The sequence below is a fragment of the Saccoglossus kowalevskii genome, chromosome 21, assembly GCF_978046115.1.
Source record: "Saccoglossus kowalevskii chromosome 21, keSacKowa6.1, whole genome shotgun sequence".
Lineage (NCBI taxonomy): Eukaryota > Metazoa > Hemichordata > Enteropneusta > Harrimaniidae > Saccoglossus > Saccoglossus kowalevskii.
In genome coordinates this window covers 12230646-12249195 of record NC_140661.1, presented here as the reverse complement: position 1 = coordinate 12249195, position 18550 = coordinate 12230646, and the positions used below count along the sequence as shown (strand labels likewise).

Sequence of the window (18550 nt, the reverse complement as noted above, 5' to 3'; positions counted from 1 at the left end):
TTTGCAAGTAGTGTTTATTTTCATCATCAGGGTTGTTATGGCGAGGGAAAAAAAAGCAGAAAACTGCACCCTCAAAAAAAATTTACAAAAAGTAATTTTGCTTGTTTAAACAGTGGAATACTGTAAAACCATTTAAGTTCACTATTTTGATACTTCAAGCACTTTCACTGGGTTTTAAATTCACAAACTCAGCAGGGAAAACAATGACAGCAAAATTAAAAACCAGTGAATAATTGTGTTTACAGTACACCATACATTGCGCCCTCTAGTGGTGTTGGATTGTTTTTGTGACATAAAAATGACAATTGTTTTTGAAATATAGTAAAATCTCTTAAAACGATCAATGTAATTAACAGCTTTCATGTTTCCCAATTTACATCATAGAAGTGCTTTGTCACTAAAAGTCCCAATTTACAGTGAAAGAGTGCAGCATGTCTTGCACACACTTTTTATATAGGTGGAAATGATAAACAAAATCTGTTGGTCATGTGTGCTAATGGTGACTGTTCATTTGTAAAATTAAGATATATTTGCTCTACCATTTGGTTCTGACAAAGCATGTCCAAGATTCTACATTTTCAAAAAAAACAAGATCGTTGCCATTTGACCAATTTTGATCTGATTGTAAAACAAATTGTCATGGACATGTATCCTAACATGTATAATGCATGTACAAAATTTGAACTGTTGACCAACTTGGATCTAACTGCTAAACCACTGCATGTGCACATACAGTACTAAGCACATATGTCAAGAATGAACAGTTTCAGTTCAAAGATTCAAAAATATGACTGGACGGAGACCGAGGACTAATAAATGGCATGTGTGATTTCATCTGCAAAAGGTCAAAACACTCTACAAAGTGATTTTGCATCAGCCATTTGAGCTTTTATTTCTTCACCTGTATTTCATGTCAACTTTGATATGGGTTACTATGACAACAACCACTGACTGGATGTTAGGATTGCATGTGAAGGAAAAGAGGGGATGGCAAGCAATAAGGTGTATGCAATTAATATTCATATTAAAGTTGTGTTTTTGTCAGCACAAAGCAAGCCACAGTTCATTTTAATAAACGCATATCATGCTACAAAAATCTCCTTTTCACAATATAGACCACAATTGAATCAGGGAAGACTCGTGTGGACAATTATAACAATTCAGGGCTGTTACAGAGGGCACATGTTTATTTGTATTATGTAACAATGTATTTGAAAGTACAAAAAGAAGACAACATTCATTGATTTTCTCACATGAGCAAAACACGCCATGTATTATTTTTTAATTCCAAAAAAGTGATAGATTACACCTGTTCAGCAATGTTACTGTGTGCAATAAATGAATTCCAATAATTTGGATTCTGAGACTCATAAGTTAAAAACCTGATTCAAAATCTTTGATAATATTAGCCATGTCCCTGAACAAATTCATTTAAATACCAACACATTTTAAACATCTAATAAATATTTAGGTTCTGGCAAACTTGAATTTAAAACAAACAATCTCATTGGCACAACAGCCACAAACTGAAAAGAAAATATCATGTACAATATCCTAAAAAAAAGAGAAAATATTTTGACAATTTCCTTCATTTGGATGGATTGGAAAATGCAGTTCAGACTGTAAATTGTTGCAAAATAGTGGATACTAAGAGTTATGTTTCTTTAACCAAGTTGAAATATCTGATGACAAAGCATGGTTTTATGCATAACAAATCAGTTGTCAACTGCAGGAATTGCATATATTTGAGCTTTACTAGACAGTCATACATGACTTGTCAAGCAAGAGTGCATAGGGGATTATATGCGCTAGAATAGGATACAACTTTCTTTGCTGAACATGTACAAAGAAAACTAAATCTGGCATAAGACTTATTAAAGTCAACACAACTTAGTTGATCCAGACGATTTCTGTATACATTTGACATAATTTTTCAGTAAATATATTTGATAGATAGATTTGGCCCACATACTGTGTGCACATGCATCCTAAAGTCAGATTGTAAAATCAATCTTCTCCATTTACATTAATATTGTGAACAATTGCACATAACTCTAATATAAATGGCTGAATTTAGTTAAGGCACCTCACCATAGCATATCTATTCTGACTATATCAGCATAAATATGTAACTATACAATCAATAAATTTCAGGAACTGCATTTAACAATAGATATCCATGCACAACCAAAGCAAAAAAAAAAATCATTCATTTGTATCATTTATACAATGTATCAACATAAAAATCTTCCAATTCAGTCGTATAAACTCAAAGATAAAGCTGCAATTGGATATGGCTGGCACCAGTGGTGATATATTCTACGTAAAAAGTCCAAAAATAAAAACTTGCTTGGGGGAAATCTGTCACGATTTGCTTTCTGTCAACTAACACTACAAACAAATGTGATACTTCTATTTGTTGGAATCAATGTCCATCAATTTAAATTACTGCATCATGCCTCTTTAAGAGATGATGAGATTATCCATCATTGATCTAAGTTGTTAAGATCAAGCCAGATTACAAGTTGGTGCAACATGTAACTAGCTGCAATCCTGACTTAATAAGTAACAAGCTATTTTCTTTGCTGTGACAAGCTAAGGTAAAATACAGTATTCTCATACAAGTTATGTTGAAATTAAAATCATACATGTACCATAGATTCTCTATAGATGAAGATTGTGTATGCCTGACATATTGAAAAGTATTTTGTTTGAAGCAATACACTTTATAGACTGATATCCAGTAGCACAGTAGTTTCTGCATTAGACTAGTGATCAGACTCATGTGGAGGAGGCCAAAGCCACAGGCAGAGATCCATTTGATCACTAAACTATGCGACACTGGGACTTAGCTTTAAATTGTTATAAAATGATTACATAAATCTGTCAATGTCCAAACAATGGGATATGTTTTCCGTGGCTAAATGCACTGTATGTGGGTTTTGACTTTCACATACAAGTAAAATAGGAGTAACAACAGCGATGTCTAAAGCTGTTCCCTGATAGAGAAAATTTGGTACAAGTACAACTACAGTGGTAAAACCACACAATGCTTGGAATGTCTACAACAAAAATACAAATGTTACACAATCTGAACAACTACTGATAATAGATAATATCAGACTTGTAGCGTTAATGGACCGCTAACAAAATTGGCAAATTCACCCATGAATGATATGAAGTATAAACAAATTCTTAGAACTTGAAAAAGATAAATGAAAGGCATAACCAGCTGGATTGGTTGAAATGGCAGATAAATGTGTATGCATTTGCAGAATTTTTGCAGACCAGTCACTGGCACTGCAAATTTAAAGATCAAATTGGAAAATTTACTGAAAATTATCATCATAAAAGGTATAATATTTGGTGATGGTGTAAAATACTACATTTTATAAAGGTAGCAATTCAACAAAACATCTTGATAAATGTATAAATATTATCAGTTTTTACTTTTCTACAGAAGATCTGAAGGTTAAGTACAATTGATCATACATAACAGCATCGGACAAGGCAACAACCTAGAACAACAGAATTTCAAGTTAGGCTTTTCGTAACCTGCATTACAGAAGTAAAACTTCATACATTTTCAACTATTTTTGATTCAATCAAATAAGATCTTTTGTGCGGCATAGTATTTTTATGGGTAAGTATTTGTTTACATATTTCTGTTCTAACTTTTTCAACACTTTTTCAGACTGGCTGCAAAAGATCAACATATAGATGATCTTCTTTTTATAGGCCGTGTCTTTTTCCAAACTTGCAATTTTCAACACCCAATTAGAAAGTTTCAAACAAATGTAGTGATTTGCAGAGTAATTACATATATATGTATGTACTTCAGTTGTGATATTGTACCAAGCTGTCTCTTTGGAAATGATAGATTATAATGTTACAGTTTTAATAATAAGGTCTCAATTTTGAGTAATAGTACAGCACATTCTCTCACTTCTGTTCATTCTATGTTGTTCTCCTTGTACAGATACTTATTGCAATAATTCATAACATTTGAACTATTTGAACCAGTTCATATCTAAGGCAGTTAAAAACAAAAATTGTATAAGTACAGCAATGGTCCCATGACAGTCTCAGACTGAAAAATATCTAAAATAGTAAAACCTTATATTTTATACAATATATTAAATCAACTATAAATGGAAATCTATATAAAACAAGTAACATAAGATTCACATTTTCTCAATGAACAAATCTGTGTTGAGCCAGTCAAGACAAATGGCTTGCTGCTCCAGAATTAACTATTAAATAAGCTTAAGTTAAATAACACCAACGTCAGCTTATACAGTCATGCACACTTCAATTTCATTTTAAATCACATCTGCACTGACAACTGACATTTGCCACAACCGATTTATTATCACCACATTACGCATACATGTCACAGGCGCTGTCTCCAAAATACATGTTCAATTTGTGTCACGGATGGTTGGATTGGCCGTTTTAAAATCTGAAGAAATAACTTAAGGTACCCAAACTATTTTTTGACTACTGAATCTCAATTGTTTGTATTTTGTCCAATGAGGAAACCACAAAGTCATTGTTTTCATAGAAACAAGTTTGGGTATCCCAATTTGTATTTGCTTTTTCTCATTTTAATATTTGATAGAACCTTTCACTCAGCAAACTAACAAAGAATTTGTAGTGCTTTTAAGATTTCCACATATTTTTTTACTAGTCGCCTTCTCCATCCGTAACTGGTTGCTTGAATACTAATGACCTAGTCATCTATTTGGGTTGTAGAACACCCGAAAAACATTTCATGGGAGAAAAAAAAATGTAATTACAATCTTGATTTTGAATATATTATGAGCAATGCTTTCTTCTACAGGGTGATTTAGTACATTACTGCACTATACCCCCATCTGACATATAACACATTAATGTATCAAGTGCAAAGTTTTACTAGTGTCGCTAAACGACCATATGACCACCTTTCACCAGAGAGTGTCCTCTCAGCACCAGCTTTATTGTCACTCCATTTGCACAAGACTGACAATTTATATTAATCATTCAGCTTAGAGAAGTCACTATGCAGAAGAGGGAACACCATATTCCAAATGTTTTTTTAAGAATAAATGAGTATAATGCATTGAGTGCATCATGGAAAAGTTAGCTACAGTAAATTGCTACAGCATGATAATTAGTACCATACTTCTTCTATCAGAAGCACACTTACAATATGCAAATATATAGTATATTTACATACATGCTAAAAAGATATAAATTTCAGTATCCACTTGCTACTATTGCAAGTGTGCTACTAGAAGAGATATAGTACATGGTAGAAAAAATGTGTATTTTGAAGACTAACACAATTCTCATTTCACTTTAGTTCCAAGTTGCTACCTCTAGGAATATTAACAACAAAACCTCAAAAAATAAAGTAATAATATATTCTACAACTTGAACTAGTTATTACCATCACATAAATTAAAAAATATAAATAAATATAAGTTCATTTTATTTTCAACAAAAATATGAAAAAAAAAGTAAAAATCCATCTAGGAAGTTTTGATATTAAACATGCACCAGTTAAGCACCCCATGCATATCTTAGGTTGCTCAGTTTTCTGCAGTCAGTGCAATTGTCAAAATTGATTTTTTTTAAATCTAATCACAGACTTGATTTGATGCCTTTTTATAAACTATCAACTATAAACTGTTAACATAGCTGAATAAAACAGCATAATTCTAGAACAAAAAAAAATCCTCTAAAAGGCATTTCCTTGTAGGCTTTCCTAACTCAACTGCAGTGAACCCTCACAAACTACTAACACTGCTCTGCTTTTTTCATCTATATTTGTGAAATCAGACGTATCATCTGCAGACAGTTAAATGAGAGGGAACACTTCGCATATACATTTTTGGTCAAATACGGCAACCATAAAATTCTAACTCTAAGTGATACATCAAGACTCCTGTTGAATAAGATCTGTCTGGATTATATCAATCTAATCTGAATTGTCAAGATGTCATGGTTTATTCTATCGATAATTAAATAATTGAATGGATGGATAACGACATCAAAAATTAACAATTGTGTTAAGTGGTATATAACACAAAGATAGTATTAAATCTACTTGTTTATGCTCTACTAACTCTACATCACAAATAACAGATGACAAAATATTAAAAAAAAAAAGCTTCCACATTAATTAATGTTAGAGTAACATTTTTTATATAACTATAGTTTCATGCAGAAACTTTCAGTTCATTTGTTTTATATTTTGAATTAATAAGAGCTGCCCAATTATTTAATAATGAGAAAATTAACAAATTAAGAAGCGTTAACTTAAACCCGTTAGACGGATGACTGAACAGCACAGATCATTTGTTAAAAAAACAACAAAATCTGCATAATAATTAGTAAAGAATTTGTAAACCACACATTGTAAATACAATTTTAAAAAGATAATGACAAATTTTTAGTTTGCAGACATTTTCTGGAAACTACTGCAGAATTGTCTAAGTAAGTTAACCATACAGATTTTTTTTTTTACAAATACTGGTACCTGAAAATAGTATTAATTTTATCTTTACAAATCTTAGAAAAAATTTAATTTGAAAAAATGCTAAATTGCATAAATTTGCTCAAAGTACAATATAAAGTTCAGTTCATCTTTCATATGCAAAATACTCACAACTTTTAATTAATTACACATTCAGCACTCTTATGATGGTGGTCAAGGATGAGAACTAGGAACAAAACGAGTCAAAAATTAGAAAAAAAAGCACCACAAACAAAAGGGAAATAAGGAAATAGAAATCTGTTGCAAAATTTGGTAATAGATAAATACATTAAATTCAAAGTTACACTTTGGTACAAGTATTGCAGTGCTAAAACTACTGCATTGGTGACGAATTCAAGAACTACCTATACACATGTACTCATATATTATATTCCCTGATATGAGGCCAAAAGGCTTAAAATAATTATGACTGGCAAAAAAAAACTACTAAATGCGGTATTTCTATCTCTTTCAAGGTGATGGAGGTTGTGTCTGTCTAAATAAGTGTAAGTCAGCACACATAGAAATGAATTATTAATGATGTACACATGCGCTAATACTATATATCTTTCTGTACATCTTGTGGAAGAGTAACAATTAAGCACAGAAGACGTGTGCACTCAAATAGGCAATGATTTCAAAGTGATAAAATATGAAGTATTATTAATAGACCCTGTTGTGAATAATTTTAAATTTTAGACAACAAATTATAATGCTTTTCACTCTCTACATTTCCATATTAAGTAAATACAGTACTGGGAAGAATAGACACCCAAAATGTCTGCATGCTTTATACCTAACTGTGTGGTAATTCTCAACAATGTGGACTGGCACCATGTCTAACCCCTTTTTAATTATGGTTTCCATGAAACCAACGGTTCACAGACTATTACTTATAGTATACCCAAGAATATTATGTGAAAAAATTATATAATACATATATATCTCAAAATAAATTAAGCTCCTTATTAATTAATCAGAATCATGTTAAAAATCTATCCATTTGATAATATATTCGTATATTTCACATTTTTCGGCAGATTGATAAAGATAAGACAATTTGTCACTTTAGGGTAAAATTAAACCATTGTCTATCTATTATTTTAAGATACTTTATTATCATTAATTACTGTAATCTTCTCTGCATTTCTGCTTTTGAACAAATTCTATACTAAATCAACTTTCCATACTTTTTTTTAAGGGAGAATACAAATGTATTTTACTGGCACAATCTGTTAAGTAACAATTATGAATGAATACCCTCCCAATTAAAATACACCTAATCATTTACCACATTCAAAAGCCGAAGCAGAATTATGATCTTCTATGTTTGTTCTGTATCTTGGCCTTTGCCTTTTGATTCTTCATCAGCTCCTTTGGAAGAGGCTGTCTTTGACATCTGTAAACTACACCACAGAGCCGTGCGAGACTTACGTGTATGTCCGGTTAATTCTTGGATGCTTGCAGCCAAAGCCAAAACATCTAAAAAGAATTCATAAGATAGGTTAAATTTAGTGTGGTTACTTTGTAATTAATAAGGTTCTACTGAGATTATATATATTAACACTGCGAGTGTCACAATTTTCTGACCAAAACTTGTGTGCAGCATTTTGATATATTATAGTATAATTTTTGTCTTAATTTAGAACCACACTGAACATTATCTCCTATTAAAACAACATGACACATCTTTATGGGATACAGATGCTCTTTGTAAAAATATCACTAATTTCTGTAAAATACTTTATTTTAGCTAGAATTAATTTTCACTGAAAAGACTTTTTAGGTGTTTTGTAGGGAATTTATTTTCACTGATTTTTGACGAGTTGAATGTGAAATATAGGAAAAAGGGTATATTTGCCGGATTTTATTTTTACTGAATCACTCTGTCAGTGAAAATAGCGAAAATTAAGTATTTTACAGTACATGAAGCCAGACACCTGTTGCACGGCTCACCAAGGTGCCATGTGTATTTATCACAGATACAAGTTACTGAGGCTACTGCATAGCCACAGATGTCAAAGGTCACAAGTAAGTTATATTTTCTCCTAGTTTTCAACCTACCTCTGTCTTCTTGGTACTTGGCCCCACCATGTCTATGTCTGTTTGTAGCATTTACTATTTCCTCTTTACGTCTTGCCTGTACTTTACGAATACCTTCCAACCATTTGTCCATTGCTACTCCAATATTAGCATGTAAACTCTCTTTAATTTGTCCACTTATCTTGCTGGTGAGAGTCACAACCTAGCAAAAGTAAAGTACATACTTAATGAGAAGAGTAAAACATATGGAAAATAAATACATAATTCAAAATTATATAAAAATACATACAGGAAGGTGCACTTGTTTATGTTTTGCATGTATGCACGGTAACTGGTCAGAACGTACAACCCAAAGTTCTATTAATGGTATTGTTTGCTATTGTTATTATTAAATGTACCAAGTTTCATTAAAATGTGATGATTAATTCCTAAAACAGTACTTGAGATGTTGAAGGAAAAGCTGATAATTATTATGCAAATCAGGTAATTAACATGCACAGATTTTAATGTAAAACTAATACGATATGCACAGTGTCACAGACCATTTATGTACCCAGTTTCATTGAAATGTGATTAGAACTTGGCTAATTATGCAAATTAAGTAATTAATATGCACATATTTTACAGCAAAACTAATCAAGTCTGTGCATAGTCCTAGAGCATCTATGCACCAAGTTTCATTGAAATTTAATGATTAGTACTTGAAATATCAGCAGCTAAACCAAACAAGCAGCCTCCTGGCTGAGATAGCTCCGCTGTTAGCACTGCACATTTCAATTAAAGAACAGAAGATATCATTAGAAAATGAACAATATGCATAGTATCAATGCAATGGGACTTGCTGTTTTCAACAAGAATTCAAAAATATCATTTTTCACCATAAATGATTGCGGCTTTTAACAAGAAGTCAAAAATATCACTTTTTACCAAAAATGACAAAAATATTCACCAAAATTAGAGAATTAAAGATATCATTACAAAATGAACAAATCTGAGAGAGGTCCATATGTAGTACCTATATATGTAATATCAAAGCAATTGGACTTGCTGTTTTTAACAAGAAGTTGAAAATATCACTTTTTACCAAAAATGACAAAAATATTCACCAAAATTAAAAAATTAAAGATATCATTACAAAATGAACAAATCTGAGAGAGGTCCACATGTATCACCTATATATGTAATATCAAAGCAATTGGACTTGCGGTTTTTAACAAGAAGTCGAAAATATCACTTTTTACCAAAAATGACAAAAATATTCACCAAAATTAGAGAATTAAAGATATCATTACAAAATGAACAAATCTGAGAGAGGTCCACATGGAGTAACTATATATGTAATATAAAAGCAATTGGACTTTCTGTTTTTAACAAGAAGTCGAAAATATCACTTTTTACCAAAAATTACAAAAATATTCATCAAAATTAGAGAATTGAAGATATCATCACAAAATGAACAAATCTGAGAGAGATCCACATGTAGTACCTATATATATAATATCAAAGCAATTGGACTTGCGGTTTTTAACAAGAAGTTGAAAATATCACTTTTTACCAAAAATGACAAAAATATTCACCAAAATTAGAGAACTAAAGATATCATTACAAAATGAACAAATCTGAGAGAGATCCACATGTAGTACTTATATATGTAATATCAAAGCAATTGGACTTGCTGTTTTTAACAAGAAGTTGAAAATATCACTTTTTACCAAAAATGACAAAAATATTCACCAAAATTGAAAAATTAAAGATATCATTACAAAATGAACAAATCTGAGAGAGGTCCACATGTATCACCTATATATGTAATATCAAAGCAATTGGACTTGCGGTTTTTAACAAGAAGTCGAAAATATCACTTTTTACCAAAAATGACAAAAATATTCACCAAAATTAGAGAATTAAAGATATCATTACAAAATGAACAAATCTGAGAGAGGTCTACCCAAGGTACATATACACCAAGTATCAAAGCATTCAGGCTTGTAGTTTTCAAGAAGAAGTCGAAAAAGTAAAACATTGACACGGACGCTGGACAATCACTCATATGATAAGCTCCGCTCGACAAAGTCGACAGCAGAGCTAAAAAAGAAACTGGTGGTGAAAAGGTTCAAATAGGTATTTGTCATGGCAAATTTGTACAATAGAAGACTGCACTTACCCTACTGTGTTCACGTAGCATATCCACTATGAGTCGATCAACACGTGATGGATTTGATGGCAGGCGAGGTATTGGTGTGTTATTAGAACTTGACAAGCGTTTACCAGGATTCATTCTAGCTAAGTCAGCCTCCGTCTGTAATAACATTAAAAAGATAACTCATGGTGAATATGGGAGATGAAAGTGCTATTAGCTTTGTGATATTTGCCATTCATTTGATTATTTTTAATAGAAATATATTATAAATTTTATGTAAATCCAGCATAATCTGTTAGTTTGAAACACCAATATTAGCTTAATTGTCACAATAAAAATTTATATTTTTATTTAAGAAAACCATGACCTATAAAGGGATTGAATGGTATTTGAGAGATGTCCACATGTTATTGACAGCCTAGACACAACATACATGTACAGTAAGTGTCACCAAAACACAAAATCAACAAATATAATGCAGTAAGATACATCTGCAAAGGATTTTAACCTAAATTAAGACTGTAAACCCACATGTGTGTTTTCTAGAATAAGAATTATTTTTTTGACTACTCTATAGCATGCATTATCACAGCTTTGTTAGTAGCCTGTTTCACATTTAGTGTGCCTAAGACCTGTTCAAATTTGTTGTTTGTTGAATAAACAAGATTAAAATTGGTTCCCTTTTACACAGTCAAAATGTCATTATTTAGGCCCGCCATAAGCACCCTCTTTTCTTTGTAATGCAGATTTGTTATATCAGAAGTGTCCAGATTGGCGGACCTCAATGTGTTGTTTCCTATCTGCATTTTTTTGTATTTTGAAGCAAATCTTGATGAAGACATAATTTGCATCATCAGAATGATGTCTTAAATCATTCTAATTAATTTGAATCATGAATGGCAGATTTGGGATATATGGTTTGTTTTGAACTGTTGAAAAGAAACCCGGTGACATGACGAAACCTATTGGTGGACACAAATGGTTTTGAGGAGATCGCAGGACTTTCCCCATCTACCACTTTGCATGGTTGTTGCGATTGTGATTTTGGCCTTTGGTACAAAGGTCACAAACCTAATTGGCATACTGTAGTAAGGTCGTCCTAATTTTGGGATTAAAATTAAGGCTAGCCCTGACACTTCTTACCAGGCGTGACTTATTTAGGTCGGCATAAATATTTAGGTTTGTGTTAACACAATTAGCAGTGTATAAGGCCAAAAATATGATTACATGTTTAGTATTTTATGCTTGTGTCTACACTGAAATTTAATCAAGACAAACAAATATACTTTTTCTTTATTCCCTATCTTCAAATATCTGTTGACAAATTGCCTCTTATTAAACAACAATATACACCACAACTATACACAGGTTTGACAGTACCACAATTGTTATATTATGAGCACAATTTCTATGTCATATTAAATGTGAAGTGTTTTTGTTTGTTAAGGGTTGGACTATTGCTCTTAGCATAGAACAAAGACTTCTGGTTGGAAGGGATGTACTTTGTGGTAACAGACACTTCATGTTCACAATAACATCAATGCATAGGAGCAGCAATAACAAAAGATGAACTCACCTTTTTACGTTCCTTCTCCATGAAACGAAACTGGTCATAGCATTCTTCCAAACGAAAGTGTAACTCATTAGATGGTCCACTGCGGTTACGTGGCATACGCATTTGACCGAATGCTCCTGGGTATCCGTAAAAGGACATAGCATGATGGTACATATCATAGTACATTTCCGGATGGCACATTTCAGGCATACACATCTCAGGTGGTGGAATACCATAATAGCCTGGAGCATGTTTTCCTGGGTGGTTGCGGTTGTAGCCACCATAGTAGTAATCATAGTCCATAACAGGCAGGATGTCGTGGTTGGAATGCGGATGGTGCATCATGTGCGGGGTAGGCATTGGCAGATAGTGGTGGGAATATTTCCCATCTGGGTGGAAAATTGGCATGGGCATGTTATTATGCGGATAATGTTGTTGATTTCTTGGGTAATCAACATTTAAAGCTTCTTCATTGTGAGGGCGTAAATCTGAAAAGGAGCGTCTGACATCATCCTGGGTCGTATGATGCCAGTATTGGTCTTGTTCCGGATTCTGTGTTTTATTCCTACCTTGATAGTTAGCGAACTGCTTCACTGGTCTCTTTTGAGCAGAACTGTGTTCTTGCAAGTTTTGACTAGTGACTTCACCATTACAAGGCTTATTCATCTTCTGAAACGCTGCTATCAATTTGGGATCATATCCATTTATGGGCAGTGGGTTACTGTTGCAAGGTTTAGTTGGTGTATTCTGTGTAAACGATTGTTGACTATACTGAGAGTTAGCGGAAGTCTGAAATTCATGATTATGGAAGCTGTTTCCGTAAGTACGATTAACCTTCTCGTTGGGAGCATACACACTAGTAATATCAGAGACAGAGTTAGGCGTACTGGGATTTGAACAAGACGGATTAGAGCTAACCGTGCTTGTATCAGTTGTGGTCACTACGCTGATAGGTTGTAATTTACTTTGGAGAGCCATTCTTCCACTCCAGCTTATTTTGCCATTGCTTTGTGGAGGAGAAGTCATACTCTGTGATTTCATCATTCCATTGTTATCCCCACTCGGCCATCTACCACTGACCTTTCTACCAATGTTGTTATTGTTCTTACTGCTGTTAATAATACTGCTATTGTTCTCATCACATGCCCACTCGTTCTTGGTGTAGTCATGATTATCTCTGTGGTTGTATCGCTGAAAACTGCCGTTCATTTTGTTGCTTGCTGGATCAAAAGTTTCGTTTGGAAGATGAGATGAAGTGTGAAAGCCTTGAACACCAGTTTCATGTAGATAGCCCCTCTTCTGTTGTAGGTCTATATCTATATGACACAAATAAATAGTTGATCAGGAAGAGTTAACACAATTTTTGAATACATTATCAAGGGTTGGATTTCAGTATTCTGAGGGCACCCAATTTCAAGGCCAAAAATTGTCTTGGACTGATTGAAATCATGAAGGAAATATTTGACTATTATGAAGGGCATCAAGGCAGTTGCCTTCATGGCTTCTATAAATTTTTTTATTGTCTCACTTTTAAACATGTCAAAGAAAAAATATACAAGACATAAACACATATGTGCAGTAGCTGCTTTCGATTTTGAAGAAGTAATACATAATCTATAGACACTTACTATGGTATTGCAGCCTCTCTTCTGTCAGCTCTTTCTCTTTACCCCTGCTAGATAAGGAGTTGACAATAGATGGTGATGGCAGTTGTTGAGATGGCAATCCATTTCTCATAATATTGCTTACGTCTGAAGTAAATGGCAATGCTGATAATTTCTCAGAAGTGGGTGAATCGCTGTTGCCAGTGGACCATATCTGGTTTTGAAAACTACAAGTTGGAGAACTGTTGAGGTAAAATAAAACAATATTGTAGGAGCTTTTATATAATATGCTTTATACTCAACAAGTACATGTATGTGAAGGTGTATTATTAATATATATTAGAATACAAACATGAATATATAATAAATTATGAGATAATATGAAAAGAATTGCAAATGAGAACAAGCAGCCTGTCGGCTGAGATAGCTCCGCTGTTAGCAATGCACATTGCAATTAAAGAACAGAAGATATCATTAGAAAATGAACAATATGCATACCGGTATCGTTAAAATCCTATTATAAACTGCGGTTTATATTACAATGTATCAAATACAAAATTGGGATCAACAGCTCAAGTTCGGGGTGCGGTTTCTATTACGTACATATTGCAATCACTAAATGAGCATGGTCATTTTTCCCCACATCACTTGCACAAAACAAACAATACACCGTACATCTTTTGAATATAAGGGTAACTCCAATTTAGATGTCAGGGAAGAGTGATAAGCGTCACATCACAAAAAAACTGTTCACATGAAAAAAAATAATACTCAGTATTTTTAGTGTAATATGCATTTATTTTTTTAATTTTCTTTGTAACGGAAAGTATATTCTGACAGGAGTTTCAAATAAAAACAAGCACTAAAAAAGTACAGTACCGTGGGCCATGCTTCAGCTCACAAGTGAATAACTTACTTGTTTTCGAAGTGTTGAAATTGTTGATTATTACTCAGTAGTAATTATAATAACGGACGAAAAATAAATTCGTTGAATTGTTATCAAATGCAAGTAAAATTCAACTTAGTTTTACCGTTAGCGAATTATTTCGGTCACATGTAAACGATCGATGCAATAAGACATCCGGCATGTAGTTTGAATGCACACGAGACGTTACTTGACCAAATAGGTCAAGTCGCTAATTAACCAATCAAAATGCTGGATGGTGCCCACGTGTTCAAATTACCTTGATTCATTTAAATATGTTAATGACAGGTCACCGACTTCATGGTGAACGAAACCTGGAAGAGTTTTACCGATAATGTCGTGCAATCTTTTGGCTTTGATTTCCATGGAAAAACGACATGCCTTTTTTTTAAATTAAAAAATTTGTTGTTTTCGAAAGATAAACTGAGCATTGAAAAAGCATTTAACAGTTTTTCGGTGATAACAGCTCATTGTCGAAAACTTGTGACACGTTGACAGATTGAGTATTGACAAAAGTTGTCGCAAGAACAAAAGCAGTTTCACTGCGTGTTTGACATCCTAACACTACTGAACAATAAAGAGGTGTGAATATTTTTAGGCACGTTGTCGAAACAAATGAATAGGATTAGGAACAATGTACCAGCTGGTTGAAACAAAGTCAGTCACGGTCTTGTTGAATTGGGGGTGCGGTTAGTAATAGGTACTTTTCATGTTTTCAATTTTTGTTGAGAACCCTTTAACACTGAAGCCAAAATCGGGGGGGGGGGGGGGGGGGGGGGTGCGCAGTTACTATTAGGTATGCGGTTTATAATAGGATTTTAACGGTAGTATCAAAAGAACAGGTTTTTAACAAGAAGTTGAGAATATCAATTTTTACCAAAAATGACAAAAAAATATTCACTAAAATTAGAGAATTAAAGATATCATTACAAAATGAACAAATCCAAAAGAGGTTCACATGTAGTACCTACATATGTAATATCAAAGCAATTGGACTTGCAGTTTTTAACAAGAAGTCGAAAATATCACTTTTTACCAAAAATGACAAAAATATTCACCAATCAAAGAAAGCTTAGAAAGAACTCCCGTGTGCTGAGAGTTTTGGAGACACATTAAAAATTAATTCAAAATTACTTATACTTGAGATATTGATGGAATAGCTGAAAACTAATTATTCAAATAAGGTAACTAATATGAACAGATTTAAGTGTAAAACTAATAATGTCTGCACAATGTACCAAGTTTCATTGAAATGTGATAAGAACCAAAAAAATATTAATTATTATGCTAATTAGAGAATTAATATGAACAGATTTTAATCCAAAATTAATCAGACTGTCTATTGTCCTAGAGCATTTATGTACCAAGTTTTATTCAAATGTGATGATCAATACTTGAGATATCAGTATTAATGTTAATTAGATGATTAAGAAGCATAAATATTTACCAAAAACTAATATGGTGCATAGTCTTACGTTCATTGAAATGTGATGGGTACTCTTTAAAAGTTTCATTGAAATCCAATGAGTGGTTTTTAGACATCATAGAACAGCAAAAAATTAACTAATTATGCAAATTAGGTAATTAAAAGGCACAATTATTTATCCCAAAATTAATCAGGTCTCTGCATAGTCCTAGAATATCTATGTCGCAAGTCTCATTGAAATGTGATGATTAGTACTTGAGATATCAGGTGAAAAGCTGAAAATTAACTAATTATGCTAATAAGGTGATTAATATGCACAAATATTTACCCAAAAACTAATTAGATCTCTGCACAGTCCTCAAGTAACTATGTACCAAGTTTCATTGAAACGTGATCATTACTACTCGAAATATCAAAAGCTGAAAATTAATTAATTATGCAAATTAGGTAATTAATATGTACTGATATTACCCTAAAAACTATCAGGTATGTGCAGTGTCATATGACACACCTATGTACCAAGTTTTATTGAAATGTTATGATTAGTACTTGAGATATCAGTGGAAAAGCCGAAAATTGATTAATCATTCTGTAAATTAGGTAATTAATAATATTCATAGATAGTTACCCAAAACTAATCAAATCTGCGCACTAGTTCAGAGCATTCATGTGCCAAATTTCATCAAAATCCAATGAGTGGTTCTTCAGATATCAGTGGAACAGTCTTGGAACAGCTAAAAATCAGCTAATTATCATGCAAATTAGGTAATTAATATTCATAGATTTTTACCAAAACCTAATCAACTCTGCGCATTATCCCAGAGCATCTATGTACCAAGTTTCACCAAAATTTGATTAGCGGTTCTTGAGATAACGGTGGAACAAAAAAAGTGACATACATACATACATACAGACATACAGACAGGGTAACTGCAAGGACTCCCTTTTGTGCTTCGCACACGGGAGTCAAAAATAGAGAATTTGAGATTTTGACATGAAATGAACAAATCTCAGAAAGAACCATCCAAGGTACTTGCATATCAAATTTGAAAACATTCCGACTTGTGGTTTCGAAGAAGAAGTTGAAATTGTAAAGTTGACGCCGACGACGACGGACAATCAGTAATATGAACAGCTCCGCTGTGTCGACTTTGTCAACAGCGGAGCTGAAAAAGTAAAATAATTATTAGTTGTTTTCCTTTAAATAAAAACTGGTGCAAGCATAGAATAAAGCACCAGTTAATATGATGCAAGCTTTAACATACCTTTCAAAAAATGCTGAGTCTGGAGTGTATGGATCTTCATCATCATATTTATCAAAACTATCTTCATCAACTATTTTATTTACCAAATCATCTAGGGCACCAGATCTATCTAACGGATTATCACTGTGATGGGATCTATCCGAATACTGTATATGAATATCGTCATCTACTGAAAACACTTTACTGGGTGCAAGATTTTGTTGATTACTATCGACTGTTGTGGACCAAGGTGTGTAGTAGTCAGATGCAGTATTATGATGTTTGTAATTCAGAGTTTGTAGAAGGTGATCATCAGTAGTAGGCAACACATTGTCTGAATAGAGTGTGATCTACAAAAATAAAATAAAATTAAGTTTGTCAGCTGTTCTACAGTTAAACTAAACAGATTACAAGAAACATGCTTGTTTTGAACGGAGTCATGCTGAGTTCAAAAATTTAATTACTTTGGCCAAGTGTTTATTGATACTGTACTAACAATTCATTCATACACTTGTTGGTACACAAAACGAAGTGCAATAATGAGAATTATTAATTACCTCTCTATTCATATGTGTATAGTCCTTGCTGTCAGACGGATAGGTATTACTGTTAACCATGATATGCGTGTCATCATTATTATAGTTATGCAGGTCAGAATCATAAAACTTAGTTCCAGATGTTGAGGAGAATTCCTAGAGAAAGAAGCAGAAATAAATTTATATTATTCTTCAACAATTTTATTTATGTACCATTGCAATAATTCACCCAAGACAGATTGATAAAAGAAAAATTGTTGGATTGAGAAGGCACCTATTTTCCATGTCAAAATTTATAAAACATGGCATATAGGAGCTAAAGCAATCGCCTTTGATGGCTCTATGTGTAAAATACAATGTTGAAATCTGAAGTGTTTGCAGACAGATGTGAAATAACACTATGATAAATTGCAGAAACATCAACAAGAATATAATTGCAGTTGTCTGAAGCAAGCAGATTAACCTGCCCTGAGCAGATAGGTGAACAAATTCCTACTTTCTAGCCTAAAAATCACAGGTGAAGTTAAACTTTTAACTTTGTTAATTTGTTTTTG

At 32.8% G+C, this 18550-nt stretch overlaps 1 protein-coding gene across 1 annotated transcript; it reads right to left on the bottom strand.

Annotated features, from left to right (window-relative positions):
* Positions 1-7621: 7621 nt before the first annotated feature.
* On the bottom strand, positions 7622-18077 carry LOC100368890 (uncharacterized). Its single transcript, XM_085495031.1, has 7 exons — positions 18018-18077; positions 17482-17810; positions 13890-14107; positions 12283-13577; positions 10731-10865; positions 8588-8768; positions 7622-8005 (listed from the first exon to the last, which is right to left on the bottom strand). Exons 1-7 carry the CDS (start codon positions 18075-18077, stop codon positions 7848-7850), a joined length of 2376 nt encoding a protein of 791 aa, XP_085351157.1. The 3' UTR covers positions 7622-7847.
* Between the last annotated feature and the right edge of the window lie 473 nt (positions 18078-18550).

Bases quoted from the DNA above. Each gene is read 5' to 3' on its own strand.
- LOC100368890 (XM_085495031.1), bottom strand. From the start codon at position 18,077: ATGGTTAACAGTAATACCTATCCGTCTGACAGCAAGGACTATACACAT. The intron at 14,108-17,481 runs GTATGTTAAAGC...TTACCTCAACAG, and splicing joins GACTCAGCATTTTTTGAAAG to TTCTCCAACTTGTAGTTTTC. The intron at 8,006-8,587 runs GTAGGTTGAAAA...AATTCTTTTTAG, and splicing joins CAAGTACCAAGAAGACAGAG to ATGTTTTGGCTTTGGCTGCA.